The sequence below is a fragment of the Amblyraja radiata genome, chromosome 10 (genome assembly GCF_010909765.2).
Source record: "Amblyraja radiata isolate CabotCenter1 chromosome 10, sAmbRad1.1.pri, whole genome shotgun sequence".
In the NCBI taxonomy this organism is placed as follows: domain Eukaryota; kingdom Metazoa; phylum Chordata; class Chondrichthyes; order Rajiformes; family Rajidae; genus Amblyraja; species Amblyraja radiata.
The window spans coordinates 66590228-66607869 of record NC_045965.1 but is presented as its reverse complement, the minus strand read 5'-3'; the positions used below and the strand labels follow the sequence as shown (position 1 = coordinate 66607869).

Sequence of the window (17642 nt, the reverse complement as noted above, 5' to 3'; positions counted from 1 at the left end):
GCTCAAAAGTCATAGCATGATACAGCCTGGAAACAAGCCCTTCATTCCGACTTGCCCATGCTGGCCAAAATGTCCCATCTACACTAGACCCACCTGCCTATGTTTGGCCCATATCCCTCCAAACCTGTCCTATCCATGTACTCGAAGGTACACAAAATTGCTGGGGAAACTCAGCGGGTGCAGCAGCATCTATGGAGCGAAGGAAATAGGCGACGTTTCGGGCCGAAACCCTTCTTCTGAAGAAGGGTTTCGGCCCGAAACGTCGCCTATTTCCTTCGCTCCATAGATGCTGCTGCACCCGCTGAGTTTCCCCAGCAATTTTGTGTACCTTCGATATTCCAGCATCTGCAGTTCCCTTTTGAACACTATCCATGTACTCCGTCTGTCTGTATGTCTGTATATCTATCAATCTATCTCTAAAACTCTCATCTTGACCACTTCCTCGCTGTGTTGTAATAACATTTTTCTCAAAAACGATACCCCATAGCGCTATGATTTTTCACCACCTTACTCACCATTCTCCTCTGCTGCATCAAATAACTTTTGTTCCAATCGGTGAAATTGTACAAAAGTTGTGAAGGTTTTTAGGGTTCCCCCTCCCCATCCCCCACAACCCCCCTCCCCGACAGCCCCTGCCTCCCCCTCCCCCACACCCCCACTCACCCGCTCGCCCCTCCCCCACACCCCCTGTCCCCCACAACCCCCCAAACACCCCCTCCCCCACAAAACCCTCTCCCAGTCCCCCCTCCCCCACACCACTACCTCCACCACTCTCCCCTCCCCCACACCCCTCCCTCACCCGCATCCCCCTCCCCACATCCCCTCCCCCACAGAACTAGCCCAAGAAAAGTTTACTCGGCCCACAATGTCCGTACTAGCCCTCCGGAAACACAGTCCCTTTAGCCCACAGCACCTATACTAGCCCTCCAGAAAGCCCCCCACTGGCCGCCGCCTGAAGCCGTCCCCCTACCCCGGCGACAGGACGCCCCCTACCCCAGCTTCTACCTTCCACCTGAAGTCATCCCCCTCCTCCGTCTACAGGCCGCTCCCGCCAGCTCCTGCCTGAACCGTCCCTAGCTACAGGATGCTCCCCCCATCGGCACCCGAGAGCACCCGCCTGAAGCTATCCCCTTCCCCTGGCTGCAGAATGCAATAATAGACACAACAAGAAAGAATGGACTGAATAAATCTCATCTTTAACGTTTAAATTGTTATATTTTAAGTGTTATTCACATTTTAAGCTTTAATAAATCCCTTTTCCACTTGCCGTGCCCGTCAGCTGCGCCTGCGCAGTAATACCTGCGTGTTCTACATCACAATGGGAACCCAATGGGCGGGAATGGCTGCGCCGCCAGAGAGTTGCGAAGAGTGGATGGGGGGTGGCGGGGGGGTTGAGGGGGGATGGAGGGAGTGCAGGACGCTTCCACCCACCCCCACTGGCCCCGGACATTCCCCGCCTGAAGCCGCCCACCTCCCCTGGCTGCGTGACGCACTTTCCCCCTCCCCCACCGGCTCTCGACAGCCCTGGCCTGAAGCCGCCCCCCTCCCCTGGATGCAAAACACTCCCCCCTCACACACCAGCCCTGACAGCCCCCACCTCAAGCAGTCCCCCTCCCCCGGGTGCAGAACGCAACAAGAACGGCAACACATACACACCACCCCTCCCACCCCACACCCCCCTCCCCTTCACCCCCCTCCCCCCACACCATGCTCTCCCCCCTCACCTCGCTCTGCCCCCTCACCTCGCTCCTATACCCTCTTGCCCACACACACCCCCCTTCCCTCTCATCCCACAGCCCCCTTCTCTCCCCTCCCACACATGACAGGAGGAGGAGGCAGTGCTGGGGGATGAGGGGAAATGAGCCGCACCTGCGCAGTTAGGGGCTATGGGTGAGTGGTGGAAAATAGTGTTGGGGGAATGGGTTGAGTTGGGGGAACGGGTGAGTGATGGAATATTGCATTGGGGAATGGGTTGCGTTGGGGGACCAGGCATCCCGTCTGACGGACCCAACGGGTCCCACTTAGTCTACTGTTTCTAAAAGATTGCGATCTCTGCCTCAACTACCTCCTCCGGCAGCTCATTCCATGCACCTACCATCCTTTGTGTGAAAAAGTTGCCCCTCAGGTTCCTATTAAATCTTTCCCCCACTGTGTACAAAATCATTGAACATCGAAGATAGAATGGTGCATCACATGAACAGACCTTTCAGCCTACAGTTTCTGTGCCAGAAATGATGCCAAGTTAAACCAATCTCCTCTGCTTGTACATGATATTCGTTGGAGCGAAGGAGGCTGAGGGGTGATCCTATAGAGGTGCATAAAATCATGAGGTGAATAGATAGGGTGAATGCAGCGTTATGGCGAGAGGAGCAAGATTTAAAAGTAACATGAGAGGCAGCTTAGTCACTTAGAGAGTGGGTATGTGGAACGAGCTGCCAGAGGAGGGAGTTGCGGCAGGTACTAAAACAGCATTTAAATGCGACTTGGATGGGTACATGGATAGGAAAGGTTTGGAAGGATATGGGCAAAAGGGGCTGGCACTCACCACCCTCTGTTAAAGAACTAGCCACACAGATCTCCTTAAACGTTGCCCTCTCATTCCTAAATCCATGCCATCTAGATGTTTTGATGTTTCCTCTCTGGGAGAAAGGTTCTGACTGTCTATCAAACTGACTATAAAACTGGTTCGACCGTGTGAAAGAGACATTGTTGTTATGGATGAAGAGTGAGTGGAAACAAGATGGGTGTAACTAGGGCTGGACCACTGAGGAAACACAACAGCTGAAACCCCTTCTTCTATTTGTTCTCCAGATCTCATTTAATGCTCCTTGGATTTGTAACTCCAGTACTACAATTTGCTCTGAACTCGTCTCAGCTTCCAAATATGTCGATTATGTACATGTGACCTCATTTGACGTGCAGAAGCATATGTGGACGGATTGCTTTGCAAAGGCAAATGCTCCCTATCACCAGATCCAGACAGGTAAGTGGAATAAGCCAGAAACAAAATCCTGCAGATGTCACAAATCTGAAACAGAGCAGAAAATGGCAGAAATCATTTGCTGGTCAGGTCGCAAATGCGGAAAGAGGAACAGAGGTTGCCATTAAAGAGACTGACTAAGATGCCCCATCTAACAGAGGTAATGATGTTAAGAACACTGGGGAGGCCAATTTTAGGTAAAGACGATGGAATTGAGTGCAACATCTCCAAGTTTGCGGATGACACGAAGCTGGGGGGCAGTGTTAACTGTGAGGAGGATGCTAGGAGGCTGCAAGGTGACTTGGATACGTTGGGTGAGTGGGCAAATGCATGGCAGATGCAGTATGATGTGGATAAATGTGAGGTTATCCATTTTGGTGGCAAAAACAGGAAAGTAGACTATTATCTGATTGGTGGCCAATTAGGAAAAGGGGAGATGCAACGAGACCTGGGTGTCATGGTACACCAGTCATTGAAAGTGAGCATGCAGGTGCAGCAGGCAGTGAAGAAAGCGAATGGTATGTTAGCATTCATAGCAAAAGGATTTGAGTATAGGAGCAGGGAGGTTCTACTGCAGTTGTACAGGGTCTTGGTGAGACCACACCTGGAGTATTGCGTACAGTTTTGGTCTCCTAATCTGAGGAAAGACATTCTTGCCATAGAGGGAGTAGAGAAGGTTCACCAGACTGATTCCTGGGATGTCAGGACTTTCAAATGAAGAAAGACTGGATAGACTTGGCTTGTACTCGCTGGAATTTAGAAGATTGAGGGGGGATCTTATAGAAACTTACAAAATTCTTAAGGGGTTGGACAGGCTAGATGCAGGAAGATTATTCCCGATGTTGGGGAAGTCCAGAACAAGGGGTCACAGTTTAAGGATAAGGGGGAAGTCTTTTAGGACCGAGATGAGAAGAACATTTTTCACACAGAGAGTGGTGAATCTCTGGAATTCTCTGCCACAGAAGGTAGTTGAGGCCAGTTCATTGGCTATATTTAAGAGGGAGTTAGATGTGGCCCTTGTGGCTAAGGGGATCAGGGGGTATGGAGAGAAGGCAGGTATGGGATACTGAGTTGGATGATCAGCCATGATCATATTGAATGGCGGTGCAGGCTCGAAGGGCCGAATGGCCTACTCCTGCACCTATTTTCTATGTTTCTAAAGGGAAGAGTGGTAAGTCCAGGATTGGGGATGTACAAAGATTGGGGGGAGGAGGTACACAAAAATGCTGGAGAAACTCAGCGGGTGCAGCAGCATCTATGGAGCGAAGGAGATAAGCAATGTTTCGGGTCGAAACCCTTCTTCAGACTGGAGTCAGTCTACCCCACAATAGAGGGGGAGTAGTTGTACAGTTTGATAGCCACAGGGAAAAAAGATCTCCTGTGACGATATGCACTGCATCAACCAGTCTGTTGACTTCCGTCAACACCGTATCTGCGCCCAGGAAGAGGTTTTCCATACCAGGTCATTGGAGATGTCCTCATTCTTACGGAAATGGGGGTTCCCTTTTTCCTTTATAGATGAGGCGCTCACTAGGGTCTCCTCGATATTCCACAGCTCCGCTCTTGCTTCCCCTCCCCCCATTCGTAACAAGGACAGAGTCCCCTTTGTCCTCACCTTCCACTCCATCAGCCGTCGCATACAGCACATAATCCTCCGACATTTACACCACCTCCAACGGGATCCCACAACTACCCACATCTACTCATCTCCACCCCTTTCCACTTTCAACAGAGACTGTTCCCTCCGCAACTCCCTGGTCAACTCGTCCCTTCCCACCCATACCACCCTCTCACCAGGTACTTTCCCCTGCAACCGCAGGAGATGCAACACCTGTCCCTTTACCACCCCCCTCGACTCCGTCCAAGGACCCCAACAGTTTTTTCAGGCGAGGCAGAGGTTCACTTGCACCTCTTCCTCTTCGACTGTATCAAGTTGTATCAAGACTGTATCAACTCAAGTTGGCGATATGCAGAGTACTGCCCTGCCGACTACAAATTCAGAAGATTCAGAAGACATCCGCTGTTCCAAGTGTGGACTCCTGTATATCTGAGGAACAGCACCTCATATTCCGCTTGGGGACCTTAAACCCCAGCGATATGAACATTGACTTCTCTAATTTCAAGTAGCCCTTGCTTTCCATCTCTGTCCATCCCCCACCTTCCCATTTCTCCCACCAGTCTTACTGTCACAGACTACATTTTATCTCTGTACTGCCCACTACCCTGACATCAGTCTGAAGAAGGGTCTCGACCTGAAATATTACCCATTCCTTCTCGCCAGAGATGCTGCCTGTCCCGCTAAATTACTCCAGCATTTTGTGTCTACCTTCAATTTAAACCAGCATCTGCAGTTCTTTCCAACACTGTTGCTGAAGGTGCTCCTCAGGTTGACCAGTGTGTCATAGAGGGGGTGAGCTGTGTTGTCCAGGACGCTCCGCAGTTTGAGGTGCATCCTCTCCTCCAAGATCATCTCCAGTGAATCCAACTCCACCCCCAGGAAGAAACCAGCCTTCCTAATGAGCTTGTTAATCCTCATGGAATCCATGGTCTTCGCCCTGCTGTCCCAGCACACGACAGCGAAAAAAATGGCACTGGCATCTTGATAAAACAACGATTGATAATACGCTTCATTTGCCCAGTTCAAATATTAATGCTGTCATTATTTTCTGTCCCTTTCAGGGATCTTCACTTATATCAAAAAGGGCCTTCGTCCCAAGAAAATTATATTGATCGTTCCATGGTTCGGTTATGATCATACTTGCAATCACTTTATTGAGGTAAGATGGGTGAAGGGGTTCCAGTGGATGTAGTGTGTAAAGGAGTGATATCTGACACACTGTAACCTTTACTGGTAGTTTATTATAGCACATGGCACACACGTCCCAGCACTGACTGCATCCAGCCTTCAGGCGTACTGGGACCTAGTGGGAGGAACAAAGGGAGGATACTACAGTTATACTAATATGATGGGGCGTGGTTAGTGGTGATGAGGTAACTACATTATAGGTTGCATGCATAACCCATCTACATCCTTCCCCATACAATTTAAACAAGTTACAACAATGGCAGGTTTGTTATACAGAACCTGCAAAGCTAAGCATACTCTCCGTAGCGAGCCGGAGGTTTTACAATCCGACCCGAGCGAGTGCGCACCGCATCTTCACCCTCCCCACCCGAAAGAAGAGGAGGAGGGACAGGAACAGAAACAGGACGGGGAGAGAAGGTGGGCGGAGAACCCAGCTTGGAGGGGGAACGGAGAGGCACAGGTGAGCCAGGTGAAACAGAAGGGGTAGAATGAGCAGAAGTGGGAGAAAGAGAAGACCTTGCAGGGGACAACAGAGCCTGAGGAGCAAAACCGGGAGGAGCAGGGGGGGTACCCGAGGCAAAAGGACCGACCGTGGCATGCAGGGAGCAGGGGGTACGTTAGTGGAGGAAGGCTCGACACGCGATGGAGGGGTATACGGAATCGCAGGAGGTAGTTTGGGCTCGTTAACCGCCAACAGGTGCTGGCGGCTGCGTCGGTATACAGTCCCTTCAAAATCCACGAGGTAGGACCGTGGCGCGCTGTCAAACCCGACAACGGTGGCAAGTCGGGAGTAGCCGGTGGGCGTCTGCAAACGGACGACCTGTCCAGGCATCAGTGGCGAAAGAGGGCGGCAGGATTTGTCATGCGAGCGGCGCTGGATTTCGTGCTTCTGGGCAATAAGTTGCTGGACATCAGCAGGCTGCAGGACTTTGGGCATCAGGGACTGCTGGGCAATAGGCATCGGAGGGCGGACAACACGGGACATGAGTCGCTGGGCAGGGGATCCCATGGTACTGTCTCTGGAAATGTTCCGAAGGTTCAGGAGACCCTGATAGAAATCCCCGTTCGAGAGGCGGGTTTGTTCAAGCAGGTGCTTAGCGCTGCGGACCGCCCGTTCAGCTAGACCATTGCTCTGCAGGTACTCCGGGCTGCTGGTGAAATGATTAAAGTTCCACTTTGCAGCAAACGCACGAAATTCGGCGCTGGTGAACTGGCGTCCGTTGTCTGTCTGCAGCCGGACAGGGGAACCAAACGTGGCAAAGTGACGGCGAAGTTTGCTGATCACCATCTCGGAGGTGATGGCAGGGAGGAGGTCCACCTCAAACCAATTTGAGTAAGAGTCTACTAGCACAAGGTATTGCTTCCCACGCCAGTCGAAAATATCGGCAGCCAGAGAAGACCAGGGCATGTCAGGGGCAGGCTGCTGCAAATGCGGCTGTCTTTGCTGATGCGGGGCAAGAGAGTTACAGTCCGGACAGGAATCCACCCTGGCCTGGATGTACTTAGCCATGACCGGCCAGTAGTACTGTTCCTGGGCATGCGAGATAGTGGCATCTGCCCCGGGATGCCCCATGTGGGCGGCGTCAAAATACAAGCCATGCAGCGAGGCAGGGACGACCACTTTGTGTCCTTTGATAATAATGCCGTCCCGGAGGACCAACTCATCGCGGACCAAAAAATAGGGGTGGACGCTAGCAGGCAACGAATTCCGTTTGGTGGGCCACCCGCGCTTGATGACAGCAGCAAGCTGCTGCAGGTCGGGGTCGTTTGCGGTATGTGCAACCAAGCACTGTAGTTGCTGAGAAGGGACGAAGTTAACGGTCAGTACCTGTAAGTCCGACTGCTCGAAGGGGTGCTGGTCGCAGGAGGCCCGGGGGGCCCGGGACAGCGCATCAGCCACATGCATCTCGGTGCCCCTCTTATATATGATTTTAAAGTCAAAGCGCTGTACTGCAGCATCATCCGCTGTAGCCCGGCAGGGGCGCAGTGTATAGGTTTGTTCAGTATCGTTACCAGTGGCTGGTGATCCGTCTCAACGGTGAACCTGGTGCCAAATAGGAAGTCCTTAAATTTCGAACACGCGAAAACCACCGCCAGCAGCTCCTTCTCTATCTGAGCATAGCGCTGCTCTGTGTCCGTCATGGTCCTAGAGGCATAGGAGATGGGCAGCAGCGAGTCATCAGCGTGGGGTTGCAGGCAGGCAGCACCCAGTCCAAAGCGAGAGAGCAAGTGACCACGATCGGGCGCTGTAGATCAAAGAACTTCAGGGTAGGTGTGCTGACCAGCCTCGTCTTTAGCAGGTCGAACGCCTGCTGGTGGTGTGGAAACCATGCCCAGGCAATGTCCTTTTTAGTGAGCTGTCTCAGGGGTGCGCTCAATTCGCTGAGGTCGGGGATAAACTTCCCCAGGTAATTCACCATACCCAGGAAACGCTGCAGACTGACAACGTCTGTCGGGGCGGGCAGCTCTGAGATGGCGCTGGTCTTTTGCGGGTCTGGCTTCAACCCTTGGGCCGTAAAAATGTGGCCAACATATGTGACCTCAGGCACCCGGAACTTGCACTTTGACCGATTAAGCTTCAAATTTATCTGCCGAGCACGGTCCAAGATCCGTCGGAGGTTGCGGTCATGTTCGGCCACATCCCTCCCATAGACCAGTATGTCGTCCACAATGATCGCGCAGGGCAGACCTGCAAACAATTGTTCCATTGAACGCTGAAATACCTCGCTGGCGGAGTTGATGCCGAACGGCATCCGCAAAAACTTAAACCTGCCGAAGGGCGTGCTGAACGTGGTCAGGTCCGTGGAGCGTTTGTCCAGGGGTATCTGCCAAAACGAACTTCTGGCATCGAGGACGGAGAACACTGTGGCTTGTCCCACCTGGGCGGCAACATCTTCGACAGTCCTCATGGGGTAGTGGTGCCGTTTAATCGCCATATTCAAGTCCTTGGGGTTGATGCATACCCGTATCTCATTTTTTCCTTTCTTCAACGTGGCGACCATGGTGGAGACCCATTCGGTTGGATCGCTGACAGCCTCCAGCACTCCCATGTTGACCATGTCTTTCAGCATACTCTCCACCTTGCCCTTCATGGCGAACGACACTCTATGGGGTGGACGGATCACAGGCACCACAGATGGGTCAGTCACGATCTTGTACACCAACGGCAGCTTCCCCAACTTGTCGTCAAACAAGTCTGGGTACTCGGATAGTGGATCCATCACAGCTTGCACCTCGTGGACCGTACGGTCAAACGACACCAGACCAAGATCCTGGCATGCCTGGTTGCTCAGCAACGTCACACAGTCACTGTCCAGAATAAAGAAAGACAGGTCCTGGGAAGATTTCTGCAGCACGCAGTGGAAGGTCGCCCTCCCCACAGGTGTTAGTTCCTCTCCCCCATATGCACGCAAAACAGAGCGATCTGCAATCAGCAGCTCATTCTTCCTTATCTGGTGGAACAGCTTTGTTGACATTACGTTCACTTTCGCCCCCGTGTCCAGCTTAGCAGAGAAGGACTTGTTGTTTACAATTATGTTCACAGAAGGATCAGGGAGGCGAGATCGGCTGTGGAGGAGAGTGTAAATACTTACATCTCCCGTGGAATAGCTGAGCTCAGAGTCGGGGGCAGCGTTAACAGAGGACTGAGAATCCATCTCGCTATCAACTTGCAGAAGGTTGTTTGGGAGTTGTCTGGGAGCTGAGGGCACATTCCCACGGGACCGGCAGGCAGCTGCAAAATGGTTCCTTCTCCCGCAGAAATTGCAGGTCTTCCCAAGGGCTGGGCACTGTGATTCTGTGGAATGCTCGTAATTGCAGTTTGGACACTTTTTAGATCTCGGGTCCCGGGATGTACGAACGGGCCGCGGTGGAGGGCGAAAGTTGTCCTTCATACGACGTTGTCCAGCAACACCAGTTAGATTTATGGCTCGGCTGTTAGACCCCCTCTGCCCATGCGGAGGGGTGACCACTTCGGCAATGCGGCACGCATGCATTGCCTGAGTCAGGGTTAGGTCAGGCCGTTGCAGCAGGTCGGCACGTAGCTTCTGATCAATCATGCCAGTGACGAGAATGTCTCTGGTGAGCTGGTCGCGCATGGTTTCAAATCGGCACCGCTGGGCAAGGTGCCGCAGGTCGGCGATGAAGCACTCAACAGGTTCATCCGGCTGTTGCTTGCGTGAGAAGAACCTGGCCCGCTCCAGTATACGGTTGGAGGGCAGGTCACATATCTCCGCGAACTTGCACAAAAGACATACCGGGTCGTCGGCCGATTCAGCTGGCTCGACCGGCTGCTCGTTGTCATCCAGGACTGCTGGTTCGTAGACAAAGGCTTGAGCTCTCTTCATTGCGTCGGGACCGGCCAGGTTGAGCAGGAGTGATGCTTTGACCGCGGCTGGGTCGTTCCGGTGCGCAATATTGACGTAGTGTGTGTAGTCCATCACAAAAGTCGACCATCGCTCCGCAATGTCAGCGTCGAAGACAAGGGGAGATGGCTTTCGGCATGAGGATGCCATGTCAAGGGAAACCCAACACTGGGCACTAACGGGGACAAAATAAATGAAAACCGGTAAACGGGAAGCGCGAGTTTTAAACTTCTGACGCCATGTAAAGGAGTAATATCTGACACACTGTAACCTTTACTGGTAGTTTATTATAGCACATGGCACACACGTCCCAGCACTGACTGCATCCAGCCTTCAGGCGTACTGGGACCTAGTGGGAGGAACAAAGGGAGGATACTACAGTTATACTAATATGATGGGGCGTGGTTAGTGGTGATGAGGTAACTACATTATAGGTTGCATGCATAACCCATCTACATAGTGTATCTAGACTTTCAGAAAGCCTTTGATAAGGTCCCGCATAGGAGACTGGTGACTAAAATTAGAGCACATGGTATTGGGGGTAGGGTGTTGACATGGATAGAAAATTGGTTGGCAGACAGGAAGCAAAGAGTAGGAGTGAATGGGTCCTTTTCAGAATGGCAGGCAGTGGCGAGTGGAGTGCCGCAAGGCTTGGTGTTGGGGCTGCAACTGTTTACCATATATATTAATGATTTGGAAGAGGGAATTAGGAGCAATACTAGCAAGTTTGCGGATGACACAAAGCTGGGTGGCAGTGTGAACTGTGAAGAGGATGTTAGGAGGTTGCAGGGTGACCTGGACAGGTTGAAAGTTGGCTTACAGGTACAGCAGGCAGTGAAGAAAGCTAATGGAATGTTGGCCTTTATAACAAGAGGATTTCAGTATAGGAGCAAAGAGGTCCTTCTGCAGTTGTATAGGGCTCTGGTGAGACCACATCTGGAATATTGTCTACAGTTTTGGTCTCCTAATTTGAGGAGGACATCCTTGTGATTGAGGCAGTGCAGCGTAGGTTCACGAAATTGATCCCTGGGATGGCGGGACTTCATATGAGGAAAGATTGAAAAGACGAGGCTTGTATTCACTGGAGTTTAGAAGGATGAGGGGGGTCTTATAGAAACATATAGAATTATAAAAGGACTGGCCAAGCTAGATGCAGGAAAAAATTTCCCAATGTTGGGCGAGTCCAGAACCAGGGGGCACAGTCTTAGAATCATGGGGTCATTTAAGACGGAGGTGAGAAAAACCTTTTCACCCAGAGAGTTGTGAATTTATGGAATTTCCTGCTGCAGAGGCAGTGGAGGCCAAATCACTGGATGGATTTAAGAGAGAGTTAGATAGAGCTCTAGGGGCCAGTGGAGTCAAGGGATATGGAGAGAAGGCAGGCACGGGTTATTGATAGGGGACGATCACCCATGGTCACAATGAATGGCGGTGCTGGCTCGAAGGGCCGAATGGCCTCCTCCTGCACCTATTTTCTATGTTTCTATGTTTCTTTGTTGCCCCTGAGGTAAGATGTTAGCACGCTGCAAAAGCCTTTCACTGTACCTCGGTACACGTGACAATAAACTAATCCGAAACTAATCTAGTGAGAGGTTTCGCAGGCCAGGACTTAGGAAAATGGATCGGGTGAACACACAGAGTCCAAGGTGGATGAATCAAGGACCAGAGGATGTAGGTTTAACGTGAGAGGGGAAAGATTTACTAGGAAACCGAGGGGCAACATTTTCACACAGTGAGTGGTGGCTGTATGGAACGAGCTGCCAGGAGGTAGTTGAGACAGGTACTTACAACTAAATAGATGGGACAGGTTTAGAGAGATATGGGCCAAATGCAAGCAGGTGGGTCTAGTGTGGATGGGGCATCTTGATTGGCCTGGGCAAGTTGGGCCAAAGGGTCTGTTTCCGCTCTGTATGACTGTGACTTTATGACTCTATTTAGATTACCTTTATCCTTTAGATTAAACTTGCCTCACTGCAGTGTCCTGGAGAAACGAATCTTTGACACTAAATAAGAAACAAGACATATCATTGTTTTGTTTAGTTTAGAGATACAGCGAGAAAACAGGCCCTTTGGTGTCCACGGTGACCAATGATCACCCGTAGTTCTATCCTACACACTAGGGACAATTTACAGAGCCAATTAACCTACAAACCTGCATGACTGAAGTGTGGGAGGAAACCGGAGCACCTGGAGAAAACCATGTGGTCACAGGGAGAGCGTACAAACTCCGTACAGGCAGCACCCGTAGTCAGGATCGAACCCGCGTCTCTGGCGCAGTGAGGCAGCAACTCTACCGTTGTGCCACTGTGCCACCCCTCATCATTTTATACTCAACTTCTTCTCATTATATGAACCTTTGGTTGGATTTATTCTATATTATTTCAATAACCTTTTACATTAGGATTTGAAATATTTGTTTTATTTTAGTATTGTACTGTGGGTAGCATATTGGTGCAGCAGGTATTGCCACTGTCTCAAGGCATCAGCAGATGAGGTGCCAGCCACTAGTTCATCTTGAAGAAGGTAAGAGGCCAAAGACAGAGATGGGAACTGGGTTGAGGTGGAGATTTAAATTAACAATTTGGCATGGTGTCGCAGCGGTAGAGTTGCTGTCTTACCGTGCCAGAGACCCGGGATCAACCCTGACTACGGACGCTGTCTGAATGGAGTTTGTACTTTCTTTCTGTAACTGTGTGGGCTTCTTCCGGGTGCCCGGTCTCCTACCACACTTCAAAAAACAGGTTTGCAGGTTAATTGGCTTCTGTAACTTGTCCCGATTGTGTAGGATGGAACTACGGGTGATCACTGGTCAGCATGGATTCAGTGGGCCGAATGGCCTGTTTCTCGCTTGACTTCTTTACCTATCAATCAGTCATTCTTTTATCGTATTTTTTTAAATTACCAAAGCGAACATTTTTATGTTTAGTTTAGTTTAGAGATAGCGTGGAAACAGGCCCTTTGGCCCACCGACCAGCGATCCCCGCACACTAACACTATCCTACACACTTGGGCAATTTACAATTATATCAAGCCAATTAACCTGGAACGTGGGAAGAAACCGGATCACCTGGAGAAAACCCACACGGTGACAGAGAGAACGTACAAACTCCGTACAGGCAGCACCCGTAGTCAGGACGAACCCGGCGTCTGGCGCTGTGAGGCAGCAACACTTTATTCGCCAAGTAGGTTTTGCAACATACGAGGAATTTCATTGGCCAGGTCAGTCATACAATTAAAAGTAACAGATCACATCAAAAACACATTGTAACATGAACATCCACCACAGTGACTCCTACACATTCCTCACTGTGATGGAAGGCGTAATAAAGTTTAAGTCCTTCCCTTAGTTCTTCCTCGGTCGTGGGCTTCGATCCCTCAGTTGACTGGATGATCATAACTCCCGTGGCTGGTGGCGTCGAGGCGATCCGCTCACGCATCGAGGGGATGTCAGCTCCCCCGCGCTGGACGATCGAACCTCGCGTTGGGGCTGGTGAACCTTCCGTGACGTTGGAGCTCCCGACTTGGCCTCACCCGAGACTGCGAGCCCTTGATGTTGAATCCGAGGTGGTCGAGGTGGGAGCGATCCCAGGCAACGGATCAGCTCCGATGTTAAGTCCACACCCACAGTGGGGCTCACGACAGTCCGAGGAGGCTTCCAGCTCCATCGATGGTAGGCCGCAGAGCCCAGAGAATGTGATCCGAAAATGGATCACATCTCCGTGACGGTAAGAACCTGAAAAAAAGTTTCCCCCGATCCCCTCCCCCCTCCCCCCACATAAAACAAACTGAAGAACATTAAAAACAAAACTTTTAACAAACTAAATAATAACAAAAATAATGAAAAAACGCACAGACTGCCGGCAGGGCAGCCATCTCCCCGATGCCCCTGGTGGTCTACCGCTGCGTCACCGTGCCACCCTTTCTACTTTCTCATTCATTTATGATTTTCAGGCAGGTAGATGTGAAATACATAAGATAGCTTTTGAAGGAGCGCCCTGCAGTAATGTCGGAGCAACCAGGATCCCGTACAAAGATATCATGCAACTTTTGCCCAAGTCAATATCCGGTAGGATTTGGGATGACGACCTGAAAGCCCCATTTTTTGTCTACAAGGTAAGTCCACTGGAGAATACACAGCTAAGGTCAGTACATCCAAATATGTTTTATATTATGGAAACATTGTCATGTTTAACAAGCCAATTCACTTCCCAATTGAGTTAGTGAACAGACTTGCCCAAATCCGCAAAGAATCGCAGAGAATTGTGGATGTAGCCCAGTCCATCACACAGACCACACTCCCCACCATTGACATCGTTCTGTATCTTATCATGTATCTGTACACTGTAAATAGCTCAATAGTATTCATGTATTGTCTTTCCGTTGACTGGTTAGCACGCAACAAAAGCTTTTCACTGTACCTCTGTACACGTGACAATAAACAAAACTAATCTACACTTCACACCACCTGAGAAAAGCAGCCAACATTATCAAAGACTTGTCCCACCCTGGTTATTCCTTCTACTCCCTGCCCATTCCAGCAGAAGACACAGAAGCTTGAAACTGCGCACTACCAGACTCAGGAACAGCTAATTCCCCTCTATTATCGGGTTTCTGAACGATCCTTCCATAAGCTAGAGTACTGTCCAATTCACCTCTACCCCGTTGCAGACATTGGACTTTGTCTCTGGAACTGATGCACTACAATGCTGAGAACTATTTTCTGCACTCTGTATCTTCCCCTTTGCTCTACCTGTTGCACTTGAGTTTGTCTTTGTTGTATTTATGTATAGTATTGTCTGATCTGATTGAACACCCTGCAAAACAAAGCTTTTCCCTGTACCTCGGTACACGTGACAATAATTATCATAAAGCTATAAAATAAACCTAGACCTCTCATATGTGTTAATGATGTAGTCCAGGTCCTCCAGTCTACCCCATTGTGGTTCTTGCACTTTTTAAAAATTGAATATAGAACATTGTAAATAAAGCATGATGTATAAATATACACGCATTATCTAGATTATAAGAGAATAAATATTCTGGCAGAGATTTATATTCTATTTCTTTATTCCAAAGATAAGTTATGGAACAAGCTTCCAGAGGAGGTAGTTGAGGCAGGGACTATCCGAACATTTAAGAAAAAGTCAGACAGATACATGGATAGGACAGATTTGGAGATATATGGACCAAATGCATGCAGGTGGGACTTGTGTAGTTGGGACATGTTGGCTGGTTTGGGCAAGTTAGTTCGGATGGTCTGTTTCCACGCTGTATCACTCTATGACTCCTAGAAATACCATTTTAAGATGTAAAAACAAGGGACTGCAGATACTGGTTTACAAAATAAGGGTGCAAAGTGTTGCAGTAACACAGTGGGTCAGGCAGCATATCTGGAGAATATGGATAGGTGACATTTTTCGGACACTTTGAATAGGGCACTTTGTGTCCTTTTGAGATTTTTAAATTTAGGTGTGGGGGGGGGGGGGGGGATATTTAATAGGAACCTTAGGACCAACTATTTTACACAAAGGGTGGGAGGTATATGGAACAGATTGGCAGAGAAGTAGATGAGGCATGTACCATCACAACCAACACATCACCCATCCATAAATAGGCACAAAAAGCTGGAGTAACTCAGCGGGTCAGACAGCATCTCTGGAGAAAAGGAATAGGTGACATTTTGGGTCAAGACCCGTATTCAGACTTTTCCAAATGTCACCTATTCCTTTTCTCCAGATATGCTGTCCGACCCGCTGAGTCACTCCAACTTTTTGTGTCTATCTTCGGTTTAAACCGGCATCTACAGTTCCATCATACATGTCGCCCACCCATGTTCTCCAGGGATGTTGCATTAAGGGCCGGTCCAACTGTACGATCTAGTTCAAGAGTTCTTCCGAGTTTCCCCTGATTCAAACTTGGAGAATTATGGTAATAGCTGCTCGTAGGTACTCGGGGCTCTTGTGGACATTTTTCAACATGTTGAAAAATCTTCACGAAACTTCACGAGCTTACCGCGTTTTCCGAGTACCTGCCATTAGCGTTACGAGCCGCTAAGAGACGTCCCGAGCTCCGACATTCCCGCTATGTACATTCTATGTGCTTACCACGAGTTTGATTTTTTTTTAAACTCGTGAGAGCTTTTGAATGACCTCGTACAGAGGCCCTTTACCCTCTGAGTTACTCCAGCACTTTGTGTCTTTTTTATCATGGACTTTGCACTGTTTTGTTAAAGAAATCTAGCAGTTTTTCTCTGTCAGTGCACTGAACCAAACTAAGCCCACTCTTTGCTTCCACAACAGAATGCTCAGACGTTCCACGAGGTCTGGTACGACGATCCAGAGAGCATTTCATTGAGGACGACTTTCTTGAAGAAGTTCAAGCTGGGAGGCATTGGCATGTGGAATGCAGAGTTTGCCAACTATAATTCTGATCCCATTGCTGCGATGAAAACTGAAGAGATATGGAACGCTCTCTGCCCTCCCTGAGAGAAACACCAAGCTTACAGTCATTTCATTGTCATCAAATGAGACCATTACACTTTGTGTGAGCTAACACACATAATTAACATATTAATGCAGATCTGGGGATTAGTGCTTTGTCTAAAGAAGGAATTATTATCCACTGAATAAAAACAATATAACTACATAACTCATCCCTTCCTAACCAAACCATCCCCTCCCCAGTAACTTTTCCCTGAAAACGCAGGAGATGCAACAACAGTCGCTATACCTCCTCCCTCGACTCTGTCCAGAGACCCTGATAGTCATTTCAGGTTAGGCAGAGGTTCACTTGCACCTCCTTTGACCTCATCTACTGTATCATTGTTCAAGATGTGGACTCTTCTACATTGGCGAGACCAAACGCAGACTGGGCAATCGTTTCGCTGAACACCTTCGCACAGCTGGCGTGAACCAACCTGAACTCCCGGTTGCTGGACATTTTAATTCTCCTTCCCATTCCTACACATACCTTTCTGTCTTCAGTCTCCTCCAATGTCAGAGTAAGGCTAAACGCAGATTGGAGGAACAGCACCTCATATTTCGTTTGTGTAGCTTACAGCCTAGTGGTATGAATATTGATTTATCTCACTTCAGGTTGTCCTGGCATTCCCCCTCTCTCTATCCCTCCCCCACCCAAGCAGCACCACTTCTAGTGTTCACCCATAACAAAGAGGTAACAATGGCCTATTTCTTCAGTTATTTTTTTGCATATCTTTCATTCATTGTTTTTTATCTTTCGACATCATCGTCCATATTTCTTGTTTCCCTTATCCCTAACCAGTCTTGACCTGAAAAGTCACCAAATCCTTCTCTCCAGACATGCTGCCTGCCCCGCTGAGTTACTCCAGCTTTTGGTGTCTATCATATCATATCCTTATAACTATAAAACTCTGATCTTGGATGTGTGTGTGTGTATATGTGTATATTTATTTGTTTGTATGTGATCACATCTACTCGAAAAAACAGCACGCTAGCAGTAAAATATTTACATA

The 17642-nt window shown here is 49.4% G+C and overlaps 1 protein-coding gene across 1 annotated transcript in view; it reads left to right on the top strand.

The window, feature by feature from the left end:
- LOC116977416 (di-N-acetylchitobiase-like) overlaps positions 1 to 16649 on the top strand; it is a 37425-nt gene extending 20776 nt beyond the window's left edge. The window contains exons 2-5 of the mRNA XM_033027845.1: positions 2876 to 2983; positions 5660 to 5757; positions 14102 to 14263; positions 16450 to 16649. Of these exons, the coding sequence (XP_032883736.1) occupies positions 2876 to 2983; positions 5660 to 5757; positions 14102 to 14263; positions 16450 to 16635 (554 nt within the window). The 3' untranslated portion in view covers positions 16636 to 16649. The remainder of the gene's footprint in view (positions 1 to 2875; positions 2984 to 5659; positions 5758 to 14101; positions 14264 to 16449) is intronic.
- The last annotated feature ends 993 nt before the right edge of the window (positions 16650 to 17642 follow it).